General features: G+C 36.8%; 1 protein-coding gene and 1 long non-coding RNA gene across 2 annotated transcripts in view; one reads left to right on the forward strand and one right to left on the reverse strand.

Annotated features, from left to right (window-relative positions):
- The window catches only part of Tmeff2 (transmembrane protein with EGF-like and two follistatin-like domains 2), a 287,043-nt gene that overhangs the window by 262,531 nt on the left and 2,325 nt on the right, over window positions 1-22,187 (reverse strand). The window contains exons 2-4 of the mRNA NM_001394330.1: window positions 21,372-21,481; window positions 13,260-13,389; window positions 8,405-8,431 (exon numbers count right to left, since the gene is read on the reverse strand). Of these exons, the coding sequence (NP_001381259.1) occupies window positions 8,405-8,431; window positions 13,260-13,389; window positions 21,372-21,481 (267 nt within the window). The remainder of the gene's footprint in view (window positions 1-8,404; window positions 8,432-13,259; window positions 13,390-21,371; window positions 21,482-22,187) is intronic.
- Window positions 13,961-17,695, forward strand: LOC148003725 (uncharacterized). The gene is made up of 3 exons (XR_015629551.1): window positions 13,961-14,024; window positions 14,855-14,986; window positions 15,660-17,695. It is a non-coding gene; the product is annotated as an uncharacterized LOC148003725 (long non-coding RNA).

The raw sequence follows: 22,187 nt of genomic DNA on the forward strand, positions 1-22,187 counted from the left end.
AGCTGTGCCCTAAAATAAAAGAGTAAATATAATCGGAAAATGAGAGAAAAGTTTACATTATAACCAGTATTATTTAACCAGGCAGGAATAGATCAGTTGAAATGATTGATCCACAGAACGGCTTCTCAGAGCCAACATTATTTCATATGCAGCTAATTATATTTTGGTTTTCTCTGAGAGAGACCACCAATAAATCCACTGTTAAATGTTTTGTTGTTGTTTTTGTTGTTGTTGTCTTATTTGTTTTCAGAATCAGCCCAATAACTGGCATAATTCTTTAGGCTTCATTATTGAAACAAGATGCTAACCTTTAAATACATTGTTTTCTGTTTATTCCTGGTGTTCTTTTAGACTCCCTCAGTGACAACGAGTGTTGTAATTTGGCAGAAAAAATGAAATTGTTGTTTGTTAAGTACACACTGGAAATCATATGGCACAATATGAATGTACATCTAGCACAGTTTTAAAAAGCTATATTTTCAAATCCAAATTTGAAGCCAAGTCAATGAGATTGGCCGTGCATTGCAGCATGCAGAGACATCCCTTTGCCTTATACAGTATGTAGAAATAAGAGAATTTTCTGCTTGCCTAAAACTATCAAATCAGTAAAACTGAATCTTAGGTAAAACCTCCAGTAACAAAGAATGTTTTACTTGATAAAAACTAGGATTTTCGTCACTAAAGACAGCACCCATCAGAAAAGTAGCACACGGGCACGTCTAAGACAGACAAGGACTCCTGTTGAGTCTGGAGAATATATGACAGCCTCTTCAAAATCAACAACAACCAAAAACCAGAAACTGTACCTTCTTAAAATAAGATTTATCTTATTTATTTGTGTGTGTAAACGTGTATGTGTAAGTCTATGAGAGTTCATAAGTGTGTGAGAGTTGAGCGTGCATGAGTGTATGTGTGTGAGAGAGAGTGTTGTGAGTGTAAGTGTGTATATGAATGTGTGAGTGTGTGTGCATGTGAGTGTGTGAGTGTTGTGAGTGCAAATGTGTATGTGAGTGTGTGAGTATGTGTGTGCATGTGAGTGTGTGAGTGTTGTGAGTGTAAGTGTGTATAAGAATGTGTGTGTGCATGTGAGTGTGTGAGTGTTGTGAGTGTAAGTGGGCATGTGAGTGTGTGAGTGTTGTGAGTGTAAGTGTGTATGTGAGTATGTGAGTGTGTGAGTGTTGTGAGTGTAAGTGTGTATGTGAGTATGTGAGTATGTGTGTGCATGTAAGTGTGTGAGTGTTGTGAGTGTAAGTGTGCATATGAATGTGTGAGTGTGTGTGCATGTGAGTGTGTGAGTGTTGTGAGTGTAAGTGTGCATATGAATGTGTGAGTGTGTGTGCATGTGAGTGTGTGAGTGTTGTGAGTGTAAGTGTGCATATGAATGTGTGAGTGTGTGTGCATGTGTGTGAGTGTTGTGAGTGTAAGTGTGCATATGAATGTGTGAGTGTGTGTGCATGTGTGTGTGTGTTGTGAGTATAAGTGTGTATGTGAGTGTGTGAGTGTGTGTGCATGTGAGTGTGTCTGAGATATGTAGCCAAAGAAAACCTTTGGCTTTCTGTAAAGCTCCTTTTGGGAAGTGCCCATATGAGAGATGATCATGGTGCAATATGAAGGCTCCACCTCATCATCCCAACTGACCACAAGTCGCAGAGTCCATTTCATCTTGGGGTTTCCAGATAGGCTGTGCTCTGGCTTTTATCTCACTGTACCAACTTAAAGTCTTTTTCTTCTTATCCTCATATCCTTCTGTTTTAGAGATGCTATGATTCCAAGGCATTGCTCAGTAAACTTCAGGCACACAAAATTTTAACCTCCAGATAGCTCTGACTAAAATCCTTGCCAATCACAGATGAAAACAACTAATCTAAGTAACTTGCTCAAGGCATATGTCCAGCCAGTAGAAGGTTACAATCTGGTCTACACAGCCTGGAGATCCTCAGGTTGGACAGTGAGCTGCTGTTTTACTATGTCATTGTCACCTCCCTAATATATATTTCATCAAAAACTTAAAGGCTACCCAATATTATAGAGAGAAAATGTTTAAGATGAGATGGAGAACAAAGGGGAAAATGAAAGGAGAGAATAGATGCTAATCATAAGCTAAGGAGTGAGAACACAATACAGGTACCGGACAACAACAGGATCAACCCACATGGTTTGTGTTCTGCATCGAAAAGAACAGGTGTTTTCAGGAGAAAAAAAATAGAAAAGGATAAGAAGATGGGACAATAAATTTCCTTAAGAGTTTGGGTAAAATTTATAATTCATATTAAAATAGAAAATAAGGTCTAGTATACTGATTGAAAAAAATTACTGCTCTCATAGGCAGTCTATTATTCCTTCTTTTTTGAAGTTTCAGGACTGGGTTAGTTAGCATAGATACTGTCCTTAGGCTATGGTTAGGATGGCCTTCCTTATCTGCATCTATGTCTTTAAATGAACTAATATTATGATGGTGATCTTTGTAAACCATAGTATAATTTCCTACCTATATTAAAATACCCTATTTTTAAAAATCACAAAGTCGCTTAGAAAAACAACAGTGCTTATGGACCTGATGATAATATTTTCTTGACAATATGTTGAATAGCACAAATTGAACTTCTACGTCTTTATTTGGTTTTGAGAACAATTATTTTTGAGATTTTGTCAGTTTTCTTTCTTCCATATCTTGTATAATTACAGTTTCTCTGGATGTTTCTCATCTATCTTATGTTTCAATCCGATCGTTTCTGTTTCTAAGATGAGGTGACTGTCTGGCTAACTATGGGAAACTAGTGGATTCATATTTATTATCACAGAGTCAATACTATTGCTACTGTAATTATATTTGTATCTAGAGCCTTGCTATGTCGACCAAGCTGACCTTGAACTTGCTGTGTAGTACAGCTGATGCTCCTTTCTCAGCTTTTCAACATGCTAGGGCCATAAGTTTGTACCATCACATGCAGTCCAGCACCATTGTAAGTCATGGACTAGTAATTAAACAATTTGCTATTCTAGTTAGGTTTCTCAAAGAAATTATGTTCTCAGAGAAAACAGGAGTCAGAGCAAAAGGTAGCAGAAATTCCTGTAACTCTAGTTCTAATGTCCCAGAGTTCAAAGTTTTCGCCTTACTTTGTTGTGATTATCTTCCCCTAAGGGAAGGAGCCTGTTTAAACAGTTAGATCAATCACTCTTTAAGGAGACAAAGAGTTAAAAAAAAAGAGATCTTAATAGATATCCTTCAAGCCAATTAAAAATCTAGACTGTGAGTCTCTGGATGCTGAATCCAAACACATTTCTGCCATACTGCACAGGATGAATAATTCCATTTCCCTGTAATTTCTACAAACCCAATTGGATTGCCTGGAGAAGTTTGTAGTATTCATTTCATTCTCCTAGGCAATCTAGAACTTGAGAAACTATCACTGCTCTAGTCTGAGAACACTATGTTCTATGTGTAGAGTAGTATTCAGAGGTGGAAACAAACTGCCCTCCACCCATGCTCATGGCAAAGGCGTCTTCCCCCTCCGATCGTCTTTCTCCCACTCTCCTTGTTTCCCCTCTTCTGCTTGCTTTTGTTTTTCCAATATTGGCATCCATTACACATTCAGCACTCATTCTGCTTCTCTTTCCTTAGTCTATTTCCACATTCTTTGTTTTGAAGTAAAGACAAACATGGACCCCAAGCCATAGAAGCCTGAGATAGGAGTTCACTTGGGGTTTAGATGGTTATATGCTCATTTCTAGGCAGAAGAGCAGCAGCTCATGGCTGTGAGAGATTGAAGAAAGCATTGTTTCTGATTACTCCCTGGACGAATGGCATTGGAAGACCTCAGACCTTGTGCAATTGGTGGAATTTCTTTATTGAATCAGTCTTTTGGCTGGAGCTGCTTACCATTGTTATCTGCCAGACTTTGGCTGCAGTGTGAACCCAATGGGGGGAAATTTTTCCCAAGTAGATTGTGTTTTGCCAGACCTGACTGTGACAGTAACTGAAGAAGGCACAGAAATGCTGTTGAGACCAGGGAGGAGTACAGAAACACGGAAAAGAAAATTACTTACTCCTACATAAATGCATTCATTTATGCAATGAATATTCATTTCCTTTATCTCCAGTGTATTTAACATCTTACTTGTGCCAGATATTATTCCCTTTTATAATCAGCATCATAACATTTCCCATTGTATGAGGTAAGGAGAATTAATATGTAATCTTGGAGCAGAATAAAATGGTCATGACTGGCATCACAGATGTCAGAAATCTTGCCACTGTGCCCAGGTAATAATAGACTTCACATCAACCAATTCACATGAGAAAGAAAAAAATCTGCTTAAAAACAACTTTCAAGATCTCAAACTTCTTACAACAGTTTTTATCAACCCATTTGGTCAGCTGTAGAGGCTGAGATTTATATTTAATTGCAATGTAATCCTTTCTTGTTGGTAGCAAATCGTGTATGAAGTAAATGTTTAATTATGGTAAACCTGAGGGGTGTTACATAAAGGCAACTGACAAATTTTTTTCACAAAGCAAAAAAAAAATATCAACTGGCTTTCTTCTTTAAAATCATCACGATATTAATTACTTTAAAGTCATATGAACTATATAAATACCAGATACAAATTCAACTTGTTACTGTGCATATCTAATATCAATCTAATTGATAGTTCTCGGGAGTTGTAATATGTGCCTATAATATCAGAAAATGGGGCTGAGGCAGGAGGATCACGAGTTTGAGGTTGGCTTGGTTCTAATGAAACTTCCTCTCAAGAAAAACATAACATTTCCCTAGAAATGCAGGACCCTACAGTACTGTATGTTGGCTAAGCGCATCCATGTCCCCATGAAATAAAGATACAGGACAGCATATCTTCAAATATTTTAGATGCTATGATTGGGTTTCACTTTGTGGATGGGCTTTCTATCTTTAGGAAATTGGTGAGAATGTAACCAATCCAAAAGGACTGAGAAAAAGAATGAAGGAAAAATCTTCAAAACCTCGTGTTTATAATATAGCTTAAAAATGCAGAAAAGCAGAGTTTCTCAGCACCCACACAGCCCTAGATCTTGAGAGGAGGCTGCTTGAATCCATTTTCTTCCTTCAGTATTTGTTGCCTAAGTAAGTCTGTGGGTATACAGCAAGTGTTCATCCCTCCTACATATCCACTTTCGTATTTACAACACTAACTCTCCATATACACACACAGGGGCACTTGAGTTGCTAATCGTATTCAGTCACTTTCTCACGTTCTTGGGAGTGTGGTCCACACACTATCTTCTAGCACATCAAATAGCAGATTATAGTTTATCTTGAATGTTTTGTCAAGTACAAACCAATTCAGAAGGAATGTTTGACACTCATGACTTTTCAAAGGGTTTTTGATTCACCATAGAACTCCGTAACTCTTATGCTCAAAACTAACAATGTAAAATTATTTTTGTAAGTTTTCTTTAACACCAGAAGATAAGGATAAAGGCACTGAAATGGGTATAAACACTCTTCACTATTCATGTGAGGTGGCTATCCTCCTTCACAGACCCATTTGTAGATGAACACAAAGCAAAGATTATGTTGGAAACACAGTAAGCACATTTTCCTAACAAACTAAAAGATTTCAAAAGTTTGGTCTGAACAGTATAATAGTTAAAACCTCTCATAAAATGTGTCCGAGTAATGTTAGTTTTATAAAAGCTTTGTATCTATTTTAATTATGAAAAGAATTTTCTTCAATCATAGTAAATGACAGTTATGTCCTGTGCATATGAATAAAGCTTAAATTATTCTTAAAGTAATCATGTATATCTTTTTGCACTATTGTGATACTCATCCATTTAAAAGCAAAAGCCAATCTAAAACAGGGAAAAATCGATGCATTTTAAAAATAAATTTGTCCTTGGGGTTAAGCATTTTATTCATGGCAGTTACCCATGGCAAATGAATGCAGCCACATTTGCTAGTTCGCTAGCCATACCAAAGTGTTCCTCTTGAGAATCATGTGAGCATTCTGTCAGATTTGGCATTATAAACACAACCATCAACCTTCTGAGGTACTCGCAAAGATGACCAAGTTCCTATATGTTCACTCTAGAACACTCATAGCATGTTCAACCATGTATAGTACATTCAAAGTAAGATCCTGGGTCCACTGAAATCTTTTAGAGTCTCTTACTAAAAAGTTAGTCCCATTTTAAGCATGTTAGATTCAGTAAGCCAAATCCAGCTTTGACAACCCAAGAGCTATGAGATCTAAGCTCGACTTTATCTTTGTCATTGGAGTTACTAAGCTATTTAAGAGTTTAAGTAAAATTCATAACTGTTAGTACCATAGGATACAATAATGTACAAGCTGGGGGAAGGCAATCTGGCCAACATCCCAGTTTTGTTTCCAATTTAAGACTTTTTTCATATTGTTAAATTTTTTAAAAACATTTATTATTTCAAAGATTATAACTCAGAACTCAAAAACGCATTTCTCAATCTATGGGCTGTGACCCCTTTGGCAAACCTCTATCTCCAAAAATATTTACATTATAATTCATGACAGTAGAAAAATTATAGTTTGAAGTAGCAGTAAAAATAATTATATGGTCAGCGACACCACAATATGAAGAACTGTATTAAAGGGTCACAGCATTAGGAAGGTTGAGAACCATGGATTCAAAGGGTTACATGTTCCATTTCTTAAAAGTAAACGTATCTTATTAATCAATTTGGTCAGATATGGAAGCTCCTGTCTGTGGACCTAATATTTAGGAGGCAGAAGGAGGAGAAATGCTCTGAGTTCAAGATCAGAAACAACCTACTTAGTGAGTCTGTCCAGGCCAGACCTTTTACAAAGTGAGACTCTGTCTCAACAATAGAAGCAACTACTTTTTAAGCTTAAAAAATTACTACTATTAAGGAGTCTATAATTGAAAAGAATAGTTAAGGAGAAAGAGAAAGCACAGGTGACAGAATAGGAGAAAAAATAAATTGGGAAAAGAAAGGTGTTTTCCAATGATGTATCCCTCTCGTTATGAACCATATAACCAATGTCATAGGAAAATGATTTCCTTAAAAAGCAAAAGGTCTTATCCAGGTCAAAGTAGAGCACAAGGAACCAAACATAGTAACAAGGAAATGGCTTTGGTTCCATTTTCCTATGCTGATATCAACTGCTGAAAATTAGGAAGCAGCACCTGCAGGGACCACACAGGTTTTATTTTAAAAGCAAAACAAGATGCATGCTGGGTGGGGAAATCAGCTGGGGAAACGTGTGTGATGGAAATTTAGCAGGACAATGACGACATTCTGTGCTCTGTGAATCATTTCTGTTTCCTTTCTAATCATACTAGCTAAAGAACAAGACTTGTGAGGGGCACAGCGGAATAGTTAGGTCTCAATAGAGTAATTGCCAGATTAGTCTGCAAACAAAACTAAACACTCAGAAACTGCACAAAAGTTTGCATGAAACAACTATCAAAGCAAGATTTTAAAGCTGGATTGATTTTTAAATATTTCAATGGAGAAGCTAAAGGCACTGTCTTTTTCTATCTTTATGTGTAGACTTAATGTTTCCCACGCTGTCTCTTCCAAAGCTTCTGGGATTATTTCTTGAGATTACTATAGTCATCACGTTAGGAGATGGAGCGATTTGACTTCTTACAAGTAAAGAAAGCCTGTTGACGTTGAGATGGCAGTCCAAAGCCCTATGCCATCAGACATAGTCTTTATTTGAGTACTGCCTGCTGCTTAGTTTGAGCATCGGCTCCAGGGTGCAGTGCTGTGCTCTCCAGGTGTAATTTATTTGAATTAGTGAAGCCTTTCTCTCTGTAAAACTCAAGTTTCCCAAGCTACGTAAAATGTGCCCCATTATGAGTCTCTAGTTTCCGGAACATAAAGCTTTCGAAGTTTCATCACCTTCCCCATTTACTGAATCATAACATAATTAGTTTATGCAGCCTAAGAAATCATTGAAATGATATTTACATTTCAAATACATTTTTGTTTTTATTTTTGTCTTGACTTAAAATTCTGATATAGGACGTTACTTACATGTTAATGTCAGTACTTGGTGATTGAGGGCAGTATTAAGCATTTAAAAATGAAATATTTTAAAAGTTTCTTCTTGAATTCTTTCTGTCTTACTAAACATAAATTTGTATGTGCTTTGACACTGTTTGTATCTGTTTCAAATGGGGCACAACACACAAGGAAGTGTGTGAAGGAGGACAGTGAAATGAAATGGGTGTGACTCGAGTAGACCGAGAAATAGGCGTGGCACATACAGCAACCAAACTAGAAGAACAAATTGTCATGGAATTTTCCTTTCTTAAAATCCAAATTTTAGATGTCTGCTTTGGAATAGTATCTAACAAGAACCCACACTAGCCCACAGAAACATCCAAATACAAAAGGAGAGCAGTATGTCCTCCTACCTCCGTCTCCAGATCCCGATCCTGCATCTGGGAAGGAAAAAAGAAAACAGTTTATACACACATGAAAACTATATTAAACAATGAGTTTTCATGGTTAGGCTTCTCTTTGTCGTGAGACTTTTCGGTTTGAGACAGAGTCTTTGTAGCCCAGGAAGATTTACAGTTTGCTCCCTCTGCCTTCCTCTCCAAAGTGTGGGATTACAGGCCTGAACCATCAGCTTGTTCACAACCTCAACGCTAAAATGTCATTGATGTGAAAACTTGTAGCCTTTACTCTGCTAATATACAGTTTTCTCAATTCAACCTAATTTCTACTGACATGGTATATACGTACGAAATTATTTTTCTTCTTAAACTTTATAAAACCTGTGGGAGAAGTCCTGCTTGAACATGGGAAGTCCTCCCAGTTCTAATTTTGATCAGGCTGCATTTGGAGACTTTGACCTGATGACATGCTTCTATCACTGCATTTTCAAAACTGGACAGTGCACGTGGTAAGGCTCCTCCTCTTGCACATTGCTTATAAACAAAGGAGAAAAGGTAAGGGAGCACTTTGTGGGATGAGGGGCTGATCGATGCCATACTGTCTGAGGACTCTATCTTGAGTAGATGTGAGCTTACTTGACCTTTGTGCTTGCAGGGGGTCAGACTCTAAGAGACATTGGCACAAAAACACCACCTACACTGTTTCTTACTCTGCTTCTTTCTGCCTTCCTTTCCAAGCCACTGCAAGTAGATAAAGGTGTCTCTGTCTGAGAACATGGATTCTAGAACTATCCAGTCTGAGTCAAACCATTAAGTTTCCATCTGTTCCTAAATGTGGACGTTATCCTTTCTCTGCTGATTTCTTTGCATTCTAAAGATACCTTGTGCATGTCTCCTGTTAACTCTAGGTCATAAGACAACACTGGAAGCCTCCTTCGGTTATGCTGTTACTGTTCTACATTGAAATTACATCCAGGATTCAAGATTTACATAAAAATCCCCATCTATGAGTTTTTTCCTTGTAGTTTAGTTTAACTATTTTAAATCATTCTTCTTCTTGCTGTGGTCTTTGACATTTTGTGGAGGCACACTACATACAGTGGCCGGGGGCATGAAAATCCACAGAGCTGACACTTGTGGAAGAATGGGTTGGTCTATAAAAATGTGGTGGAGCATCGGTGGGACAGTAAGTCTTGGTGGCAACTCAGAGTAACTAACACTGTATTATACAAGAATGTCAGTTCATTCATTAACTGCCATCACGACTGACCATATGACTTTAGGCCTTTACTTAAAGGCAAGCTAACTGATATAAACAGTTTATAATAATATATAGAGATATATTACTATATACACACATTACTATATATATGCATATTCTTATATATTTATATAGTATATATTAAAGTATAAAATATTATTAAATATAAATATATATTTAAATATACATTTCTTAACAATGATACATATTTTTCTTAATAAATACACAACTTAGGGCTGCAATCCTACAGTTTTGACAGCTTAATAATGCCAAACCATGAATGATTCACACATTCCTTTCTGCAACAGGAACATACACTGACAATTAGAACACATTCATTAATTACAATACTGCTTCTTTTGGGTGAAATAGTACTTGAATGGCCAACACTCGCTAAATTTCCTCTGAGCACACTTTCATAGGGAAGATTTTAATTGGCTTTGAGTTAATTTGAAAGCGTACTTCGCTGTTACTTTTATTGAAAGGGATCAAGTCACCGCTATCCTGAATTGGGGTTATCACATCCTGTCTGTATGCTGACAGCATATAAAGTCTATTTCTCATTTCTAACGTCAGGAACTTCCATCAGGGAGAGCAATGTGATGTTTGACCCTCTAAACTTGATTATGACACACAGAAAGAGACTGGTATCCATGTTCCCAGGCTCCAAATGACAAGTGGAATCTTCTGCAGCCTTCCTAAACTTGTTCCTTCTGTTTAATGAGTGAATAGTAGCTTACTTTAAATGTGTGAGGGCTGGGGATTTAGCTCAGTGGTAGAGCGCTTGCCTAGCAAGCACAAGGCCCTGGGTTTGGTCCCCAGCTCCGAAAAAAAGAAAAGAAAAAGAAATGTGTGAGCGCAGCCTGGAGTACAAGCACTAAAATGTTGAGGAGACATCTTGCCTATTGATCTTTTAGGCTTTTGTGCTAATATATGTGTTTGGGGAAAGTCAGGAAAAAGAATAGGAGTGTTTTTGGCTTTTATCTCCTACATATTTCTGAAACTTTCAAAGATTTCATCCACACGATTAGTGTTTGATTTGACCCAGAGCTAGGGAAGAAAAGGGGGGTTGATTGGAAACCGGTCACGGTGGTCAACAGCATTATTATGAAATGCTTATGGGAAGCGCTAATGTTTTCTCAATTGTAGGATGAGTCATCCCTGCAAGCAGGAATAAGTATACTAAGAAAGTTGCAGTGAGGCAAACACATCTTGGCAAGGAAGGGATCTTGTTGGACAATAACCTGGGCTCTTCATCAACTCTACTCTTGCAAGGCAAGAACTTAAGCTGACAGCGAGACTGACTACGAGGAAGTCACAGTCTGGATTAAACAATCCAATGTTCTCCAGCCACTTATCCCCAGAGAATACAACTTGACACCTTCCACTCAGTGTCAAAAAGCAGTAAAAATAAATGGGAAAATTATGAAGAAAAGTCAGAACCGCAATTTATTTGCCGTCAGGCCTGGCTAATCACTTGGTTTCTCCATCACTGCTCAGACCAAAATGCTTTTAGATTCACTAGTCAACAGAAGAGGCATTCAGCTAAACTGGCTGACTAATTAAATCCTGCAGAAATCTAAGTATGCAAATGAGGTAAGGACAGCTTCTTCGATTGTGATTAAATTTTCTACTTGGCTAAGTATTTATTTTCATAGTAAAAACAGCACACTGGGGACTAGCATGAATAGAGTTGAATGAATCAAACTGTGTAGACTGACAGGCACTCAGAGGCTGGGGGAAAGAATATCATCTTTGGTACCAGGTGCCATTTGCCATGGCTATAGCTCCTGGTATGGCTTGTATGGCTGTTTTCGACCTGCCTGTCCTCACTGGGTGATGTACATACTACTCAGCTGCCCTCCTGGGTCATCATCATAAACAGACCTTTTTACTGCTCCGTCCTGCGGTCCAAAGGTCCCACGTATTTCTGTTCCCTTACTTCTAAAGTACTTGTTCTTTATCGTTTTGTCCTTTGGTATGGATGGGTGATTTTCATAGTTTGTTTCTTAGTGTTTTCTTTAATGCCCCAATTTCTACTCTGAGGCTGGCCTCTGGTCCTCTTCCTGCCCTCTGACCTGCACACTTGCCTCCACTTTTACCTTTCTCCATGCCAAATCTGTACTGACCACAGGTACTGTTGCTTTCCATCCTGACCATCATCCAGATGGTCACTCACATGCAAGGGCAAAGAATCACTCAGAAAAGACGCCTTAACAACCAGCACACAATCCAAAGATTGTATCAGTGTAGCTGAGAAACGTCCCTGGTTCATTGTCCTCTGCTCCCTCTGGAAACTGTGGTAATGAGAGGAGACCCTCAAAGATCAGTCTCCCCTAACTGTAAGGAGGCTGACGACAGTCTTCCAAAGGACCGAGGACTTTGTAATTACTCATTGTGTACCTTATCCCAACAATACATTCTTCTCATGTTACACCCTAAAATAGAAAAACCTGTTATCCCAGAGGGACTTTTACAGAAGATTCCCCGACACTATTTTGTTATTTTTGAAAGAGGTTTTCCTATTGCATTATCATTTTTTCCTGAACGATGGATGACCTTCCGGAGAGTTTTTGTAAGTGCCTACAGTGAGCCTGTTGTGTTACTTTTTTATTTAGGACAGTTGTTTAAGATGCCTATGACCTAAGCTGCACTTGGTTCCACTTTAAAGCATTGCCTTCCTAAGCAGGCTTTGCCTAACTGTTCTTTCTTTGTATCCATTGTCGCTTTATTTCTCTATCTGTACATCTCTGGGTTGTAACACACACACACACACACACACACACACACACACACACAAGAAGGGGGGAGGGAGGGAAAATATGCAGTTAAAGAAAAACAAATAGTAAAATTAAACAAATAACCCTGAAAAGCTAAGAGGATTGTGGATGTCCTTCTTTCCTTCCTTCCCTCCCTCCTTCCTTCCTTCCTTCTCTCCTTCCTTCCTTCCTTCCTTCCTTCCTTCCTTCCTTCCTTCTTTCCTTCCTTCCATCATTCTTAGAACAACACAAATAAAGAGCGCTGTAGAAATTGAGTTTAACTGTGTCAAAAAGACAGATGTTAGTGTAAATTATTCACACTGCCGATGTATTCTTCAGCATGATCTGCTAAGGGGGTAACCAGCACATCTTACAGTGAAAATCTAACATTAGTGCCTCCACAAAAATACTTGTTAACCTCAACTCCAACCTGCAAAGGCGCACCCTAGAACATAAACCCTATTTCTAAAATAATAGACCGAGCAAACAAATACTTCACCTATAAATTTGATAATTAGAAATCTACTCAGATTTCTAATTGTATTTTATTCAGCTGCCTGCACTTCAGGAAACAACATATGCATTTAAAGATACCAGTTGTCAGTTGATGCATTTCCTCTGTTTTGCAGTCGTATTTAAAATACAAAAAAAAAAAAAAAGAATCACAAAATGATGCGCAAAAGAGTAAATGGAATCCCAAGTTCATGCATGGGAAGGCTGCTTTTTGTTGTTGATGCTGTTTTTGTTTTTGTTTTTGTTTTTGGTTTTGGTTTTTTTTTTTGTTTTTTGAGCCAATAGTATACAAGAAGCCATTGGACGCACAGGCCACTTCAGGGACACTGGCGCGTACCTGTAGCACAGGATCCTTCTGAGACCACAAGTATCTCACTCTGTTGCTTGCAGGCAGCTTGCCTCAGGTAGCATTCATTCTGGTAGCTCTCTCCATTGGAGCCACACACAGGCACGTAGTCACTGTTACACTGAGGAACAAAGAGAAACACACGAACAGAAAACTGTGGTTGTTATTGGATTCTATATTCCCCCGACATCCTCAAGACAAGTTACCATTTTCAAAACAAACCACATTTGGTGTTCAGTGATCTCAAGTTGTTGCTTTGTAAAGAGCCTGTCATTGAAAGATACACAAAGTCGATGTCAAGTAGACCATTTGGTCCTTTGATTTAGACAGGGACAACACAAGTATCTAAATTAATTAAGCGATTCTGAGAAAGTGACTAAGCCACTAGCACACAAAAGATGTAACAACAAGCACACCACTATTAGTTAATTGTTTTCCTGAAGTATCCTTGCTAATTTCTTATTAGGGTAAAAATAAACAAATCAGCCATTGTCAAGTTATTAAAATCAAGGTTGACAGCTATCTTTGTAGGCAGCAGAAATATTTGGCTGAAATCTCAAAACCATAATAACAAAATAAAATATCCCAGTTACTTCTTGGTTATGATTTTCTATTGAATTTTAATATTGATAAATTAACGACTATTCAGGTGAGACGGATTTTCTTATTACTTTTTAACATTCAATCTTCAGATATTGATAAAGACCAAGCAGAGAAGCAAGACTTTGAAATATAGACAGAAAACTTTCACCAGAGGTAAACTTAATATCAAATTTGTTGAATAATCCAAACTATCGTGATTCATGTGTTTGAGAAAGAGAATAATCTCATTACCAAAACTACATATTTTTACATGGAAATTAGACAACCTACCGGGTATAGCCATCCTATTACAATCACACTCTAAGGCATTACAGATACTTGGCTCTGTCCCTTACCTGCTAATTACACCAGGATGTGATTATCTGCTGATTACTACTACTGATGCACTTCATTGTTTAATTAAAACAAATGAAATGATCAAGATGATTATTTATCAAGGCTTGCCTATGCCAGAAACACAATAAGGAAAACCATGCATGCAGATACATGTGAAAATGCTTTTCTGTTTACTACTGTTAATTAGAATGTTTGAACTTTTGACATGCCAGAAATTTACTATTCCTACAAAATAAGTCAGCAACTTACCCAGGTAGCAAGAAAATTTCAATATGCATGTCTGTATTTTTAAAAGTCTATCACATGTAAATTTTAGCTCAAGGATTTACACCAAAGATTGAAAAATAAAACTGGCATAAGGTAAGAATTTAATTGACAAAAGCTTGAGACATATTTTTATGCTGCAATTTCTTACATTATCTGTGCCCTTTTATTCACAATAGCCTATTTAATCTTCTTTCTTACTTTTATACAACAAAAGCTTAGTCATCTCAAAATTTATTCACTTATGTACTTATCTTGTGTACGTATACATTTGTGCATGTGCTTGCTGACTCATGTACAGGTTTATGCCCCTCTGTGTAGAGGCCAGAGGTTGACATCAAGTGTCTTTCTCAATCACTTCTTCATCTTCGTTTTGAGTCAAGGTTTCCCTCTGAGTTTGGAGTTCTCAGATTCAATGAAGCTGGCTGGCTAGAAAGCTCCTGGAACCATTCTGTGCCTGCCTCTCCATGCTGTAATCATGGACGTGCATCGTAACACTCATACTTTTACATAAGGTATGTGCATTAAGCTCAGGTCTTTATGCTTGCACAGTGAGTACTTCATTTTCTAAGCCACTTCCCAGTTCTCCGCCCAGACAATTTACATGTGATACAAATCAGTGCTTTCTAAATGAAAGGCACATGAGTCTTGCCTTTGTTCTGTCACTGAATAATTCAAATATTACATTTTGCTAGTTGACATTTTTTCAAAGAGTAAATCCAAATTTTATGGGATTCATATCATGATGGCTACAATTGCTAACAGCATGATTTACTACGTATTTTAGAAATCTTCATCTTTATTTCTATAATTAATAATTAGATATTCTGGATACCTGGTATTCATTTAATAATCCTATTCCATAGATATACTCTTGGCTCATAGACTCAGTATATTTATATAGCTGCATATGAATTGATTTGACTCTGATTTTTGGTAATCCATTGCTACTATTTAACTAACTAAGAAATCCTCTTATGAGAGGTGACACCTATGGACTGGACATATTGATGAGCTTTCCAGACATATATGCGTTTTATAAATTATATTTGATTAGTGACAACTATAAGACAGAGTATATCCAGTGCTATTCATAAAAATGCCAGTGGCAATTTGAATTTTCCAGTGAGAAATATTGGAGGATGAAAGAACAAATTAGAGTGGTGCGAATTTTATATTCATGGCCAGGAAGACAAATGGATGGTCAAGTACCAGATAAATGTGCTGTGCTCAGGACCTGAGACTGGAGAATGGACCTGGAGAATCACCAAGCTATGGTGGTATCTGATGATTGGAGGAGTGAAGAGGAAGAAGGAAAGAGCTGGTAAAAGAAACAAAGAATTTTATCTAGCCTGTGTTTCACATGTGTGTCAAAAATATTTTTGACAGTTCTAGAGAAATTTATCTGTATGAATATGTAAACTGAGATATTTTTGCTTATGTCTTTCTACTCACAGTATTACTCTCCATATATGATCTTATGAGTCCTAATATCTGATGATGAAAACTTACCCAATTGTATGTTTAAAGTTTCTCATTGGTGAATTGTTTTATGTTTTTAAAAGTCTATTCGAAAAGCGAAGGCTTTCCCACACTGGGTATATACATCAGGTTTGTGTCTAGTGTGTATTCACTGCTGTATTTTGATGTATTTATATGTAAGTGTTCTGCCGTGTCAATCACGTACACAAACATTGTCCCATATAGCTGGTAACTTGTTGCATAAAAGAAACTACAAAGATTTAAAAAAAAAAGAATGAACAGTAGACTGGCTTACCTTCTCTTTAGATACATGATAGCTAAAAATGCTGTCAATTACCTCTCTGTTAGCTTCCCATGGTTAGGTCTGGCATTCGTGCCCCTGGTTATCTTCTAGTAACTAAGTTTAGCAACATTTGGTGTACAGATTACTTGTGTTCACATTTTCCGCTGCCTAACTTTGAATTTTTTTTCTCTTCTTTCTCATATGCTTTAGAAAAGTCAGTAAAATAGAGGGCTTGTCGATGGGGCAGGGTGGCTGGGGATCTTTGTCAGGTGCGATGGAACAATCCTCATATACATCTTAAAATAGTGAATAAACAGATGAAGTGCTCATGTCACTTCTAGGAGATGCCTGCAGTAAGCCAAATGTGAACAGTGCTTAAAACAGAGCTGCCAAGTTCCATACAGAAGCCAAAAGGGGGATTTGCGAGAGCTGAGAAGAGCTTAGCTGGAGATTATCACCACAATGTTTTTGGCCCTTGGTACCATGACTTGCACTCATTAAAACGGAAACCACAAGAGGACAGGGATACTCTCAGCTGTTAATGCTCAAGGGTGGATGTCTAGTTCTGTTTTCCTTCTGTTTCTCACAGATGTCTTTGTGTCTTGCTACAGAGGTTGGTATGTTACTCAGTAGTTAAAGGTCTGTAAGTTTCATAAGTGGTGAATTGAGATACATGGGGAATTAACATAAGATTTAAGATCTCACGCTTCACTATAAACATCACCCTATTAAATGGAAATTATCTGACATGGCTTATTTTTACTAGCAGAATTACCACTTAGCATTCACAGTGAAGTACCATGGTTTTAGAACTAGAAAACAATGAAACTGTGGCAACCCTCCGTATGAGAATGGAGAAACTGCCACACTGAAATACACTGAGTTCTTGAAAATGGTTGTGGGGCAGTCACGACATTATTCATGGTCTGAATAGGGAGAAAATAGATGTTTAGTCACTTACTAAAGATTACAAAGTTGTCCGGTTAACAAAAACAAAATTAAGCCATGGTTATGTTTAAGTCTGTAAGTGTATTACATAAGCTTCTAAGAGGAATTGGTGGTTCCATTTTCCTTATGTTTTTAAAAATCTGAAGTTTGTTTTCCAAATATGTGATTTCAATAAAATGACTTTGTTCCCAAGGTTTCACATTGCTTAAGACACTTATACAGTACCTTAATGGATTCAACAACTTGGCCAGGGCATAAAAATGATGAAAAATTTATCATGTGATTAAATGCTTGTGTGGTTAATATGGATTTTAAAGCTGAAAATCCAGCATCTCAAAGCTCTCTGTGACTTAAGTTTTATCTATCGCCAGCACCTTCCTCAGAGTCTGGCATGGAGAAGGTTCTCAACAGATGTTAAATGAATTCTGTTATATTCTGTTATCAAAGGCTGAGGAAGAATAGCTTAAGATATAAAATAATACTCTTTCAGAAAATAAAACATTTAAAAATCTATATGTGTTGCTGTTTGACCATTCCAAAAGTAACCTTTATTTCTTTAGAACAACATCTTGCATGTATCATGCTGGTGGCTTTTTAAATGGGCAGGTCTTTGACTGTGGTGGATGTGACTTTAACTCTCCATGTTAGATCATTAAAGGACATGGGTTTTACTTGGCTTCTCTCTTCATTGTGCCCTTTAAACCTAGCCATTGTGTTATGTCAAAGTACAACATAATCCATGCAAAGATTCAGAAGTGGAGAGGAGCCGAGCTCCACAGGTGGTGTTCAGACATGAATTAGAGCCCTGATCTGAGCATAAGTACTCCTTAGCCCTAACAACAGAGAGTGATGATAACTGGTTCCAAAAACTAATCAAAACTGCACATCTATGAATAAAATAAACATTCATGAAGACTCTAAGTTCTGGGGAAAATTTTGAGCAGCAGTAGTAACTGAACATTTTTAGATACAACACATAGTTTATTAAATGCAAATATTTAATATCTAAATTAAAAAGTTCTTGAGAAAGCATAAGGCTACCTCATATTAAGCTTATAAACTATCATTGATCATTGTTGGACCAGTACTAAGAACAACTGTATCTCTCTCTGCCTCCCTTCCTCCCTTTCACCTTTCTGTTGCTCTTCCTTTGTTCATTCATCCATGTTTCTCCTCCTCACTCCTTCAGTTTTCCTTCACAATTGACTTATCACATTGACTAGTGTAACTTTTGGTATTTTGTAGGAGAGAGGATACCTGAGACCGCATCACATTATAAACTTTTATTTTATCATCTTAGAATTATTTGTAGAGGTTTAATACCCCCTATCCAATGTGTTTAGAGGCACAGCATTTGAGATCTTGGCATTTATAGAATGATAGAATAGACTTCAACTTTTGAGCACCTATATAAAATACTCCCAGAAACACTTAAAATTTCCAAACATTTTAAACATCATGATGGATTTCAGACTATTTCAGAATTTGGATTTCTGGGTTACAGATGTTCCACTTATATTGCCTTATTAATTAATGTCTATAATAAATTGGTATTGCTTTTGTGTTATTGGAATTATTATTTAATGCTTAGTAATATTGAAACATTAAAACTTATTCACTTAAATATAAATATATTGTTTGGTTGACTGTGTTTCATATTCTGGAATTATGACTTACTTAATTGGAAACTATATTAATAGTCATAAATTTCCTCATCTTATAAACCATGTAAAGGGTCTGGGAATGAATCTCTATAGTGAAGCACTAGCCTAGCACGTGCAAGGCCCTGGGTAATGTCATCAGTGATGTGGAAGAAGTAAGAAGAGAGGGAAAAAAGAAAAAAGATGGAAGAAAGGAAAAAATTAGCTAAACCAAATTATCTAACCTAGTTATAAGAATTGAATGAGTTTTGAAGGTAGAAATTAGTGTACTTTAAAGTATCTAAAGGAAGTCAGATTCATATAAGTTCATTTTAGTGTTTTAGTAGTAATAAATATTAGAACATAAGTTATGCACAATATGTCCATTTGTGTTTGAAATTTATCTCACATCCAGAAAGACTAATATACCTCCCATTTTAAACATAATAACTTATGCTTATATCTGAAAATGCACAAAAAAAACAAATTTAGTATTCTAGATAGCAGAAATTTTCAGAGGTCTTCGCTTTTATCAGATAGAAGGGGAGAAACATAAAAAAATAGAAAAACAACCTAAAAAAACATGAAAATGCTGAAGACTGGAAGAAACTAGTTCAAGGAGCTTTTAGTTTAATATAGTTCATCTCATGCAAGTTGTACAATTTTATTTAACTATCCCCTTGATTTAAACATTCAGTAATTCTGATACATTTTAAAGTCTAAATTTATTACTAGGAAGATGTCTTTTTTTCCTCTTAAAATACTGACTAGTGTAAAACACATTAATCAGTATGACCCAGTAGAAATAAGGAAATACAGTTATAGTTCCTATTCAAATTTTCATTTATTGTTCCCAACCTACTCCACAATTACTCAATACAGACTGGATGACCAATGTATGAAAAGCACAAATATCCTGACTGATAAAAGTCTCTGTGGCAGCTAAAAATCAAGCACAGATCCTTTAATAAGAAAACGACTTGCTTCCATTTTGGACATTTATACATTTAGAATTATACCAGTTCCTTTTACTTCTTCCGGCTGAAATACCAGAAGCAAGAGCATCTCCTTTGAGTACTGTACTTTGTGAACCATTTTATGCCACTGTTAAGTTTACTTACTGTATCTATCCCTGGTTACAAAAGTAAGAGAAATTCACAGGAATCACAAAATTACCAAAAAAAGCTATAAAATTCCATAAGACTGACTTCTCCAATTGGTTTTCTCACCCTCTTTGGTTTTCATTTGTAAAAATTATGACTTGGGAATTCCCATGCTCTGTCTCCTTCACATAGCTCTTCACTCACTGTGATGGAGAATGTGAAAGTTGATGACACCTGTAGGTGACCTGCACTGATGCGTCTCTAAAGCCATAGCAATGTCTTTGGCCACTTTAAGCTATCAATAAGCTCGCTCTGTTTCTCAAAAAGATGGAAAAAAATGCCCGTGGAGCTTTGATCTTCTCTAAAAGTATCTCAATCCACATTTAAAGATGAATTTTCTTATCTGCCTCACTAAGATGTTGGGTCAGTTCCTCAGTATTCACTATTAAGCCAATCCTCAATATTGTATATTAAATCAGATATTTAAATATGACTTTGCATTTCTATTTTTTGTAACTAAGTATTCCTGATCTTGTTCATAGTTTTATTTCTCTGCATATTTCTTGACTCGGTTTAAATTAGATGTCAATGTTTATTTCTAAATGTAATTCAGTAATAAGCTATAAGGTGCTAGTTCAACAACCAAGTCATATGAGGCTATGTAGTGTCATATTTTGAAAAGAAATAGACTCCAATAATTTTCATAATAGGAAATGGGGGTAAACGATTCCAATGATAACAATGGCAGCATCATTTTAAATTAATCTTAACAATTTTGATAACTTCCTTGTAAAAATACACATTTTTATCTAAATGTTGAAATCCTCTCTCACGCGTGACACCCTCTACCTCTCTCCTGTTTCTGAGTCATCATGGGCCTCTGTGTGTTCACATGAACCCTAAAGAGACTCTGTAGTTGTTTGATGTGCTAGTCTCGAAACCTTTAATGCATACAACAGGGTTCATGATTCCAAACTGGTACAGTAGTTTTGGAGTGACTTTAAGGGAAGTTGGCATAAATAATATCATAATGGCAGGATAAGGAAACCAAAGCCCCTTAAAACAAGCAACAATATAATAATAGCAATGACAACAACAATAATGACAACAATAACGACAACTTGTGAAAAGCAAAAGTACAAAACCCCACCTGTTACCACTGATCACTCTGACAATTATCCTCAGTCAATTGACCTATAAAGTGGTACGCACACCAATGGTCTAAAAAGTGGAATCTGAAGCTTATCTCCCACCAGTGACACTTCTGCCTAGGTCACATGCAGGTCGTATGTCTTCTCGACTACAGCTGGCTCTCTTGGCAGTATTTTTATTTGACGCTAGCCTCCCTTTGAGTCTGTACATTGCCAAATGATGGGTTGCACAAGAAGCTCAGTGCCTTGTAGCCCCTTTAATGAACTGAAGATGCAAATATCAGACATCTTACCTTGAACTGACAGACGCAAGTCACAGTGTCTCCAATCCTTAGACATTCCCCGTCAAATTTACAGGTGTTGGTATCACACAGGAAGAGATCATTTTCTCTGTCATCGTAACCTCAAGTTTAAAAAGAAAGCTCCAGTCACTTTAAAATGTTATAATTTTTAAAGATTTTTATTTTTAAGTTTTTTATTGTGTAGCATGAACAGAATTTACCTAACATTTAGTTCCAGCAGCCACAAGTTTGCCTTCTACTAATAACCTCAAAATCTAGGGAGATGATCAGTAGCAGTGCACACTTTCTCAATTGTTCCCTACTCAACTGTCCTTCAGGATCATCTTTTGAGCATGCTTTCTTAAATTTAGCTTAGACTAACAGTGGCTGTGTGAATGAAAGTTTGATACTTGCTTCTCTGCTTTCTTATTAATTTTTTCTCACTAAGTAGGATACATCAGTGACCCAAACTCAACATTCAGGAAAGGATTTGGTTATGGTCTGTGGTTGCCATTTTAATATTTCTCTGGTCTTTAATTGTTCTTTGCTTTAAGATCTGAAATGACCCTTATTTACAATCTCTCCAGACAAAGAGGAAGCAAACCCTCGATAATAAAGATACACAGACTTGGTGTTGTCTGTGAAGGCCTCTCTGACTCCAAAGAAGATTGATCACCTTCTAGTTAACAGGGATGGGAGGGGACTGCCAAGTTCTTCACAACCTTACTAGACATAGTTCTTCCTTTTTAGTTAGTGCACACAGATTTGACATATCTGGCTCATAATGCACTTCTTCATCGTCAATGTCATATTTAAAGTATTTACTCC

This window comes from Rattus norvegicus, chromosome 9, assembly GCF_021556685.1.
Source record: "Rattus norvegicus strain SHRSP/BbbUtx chromosome 9, alternate assembly SHRSP_T2T, whole genome shotgun sequence".
NCBI classification, from domain to species: domain Eukaryota; kingdom Metazoa; phylum Chordata; class Mammalia; order Rodentia; family Muridae; genus Rattus; species Rattus norvegicus.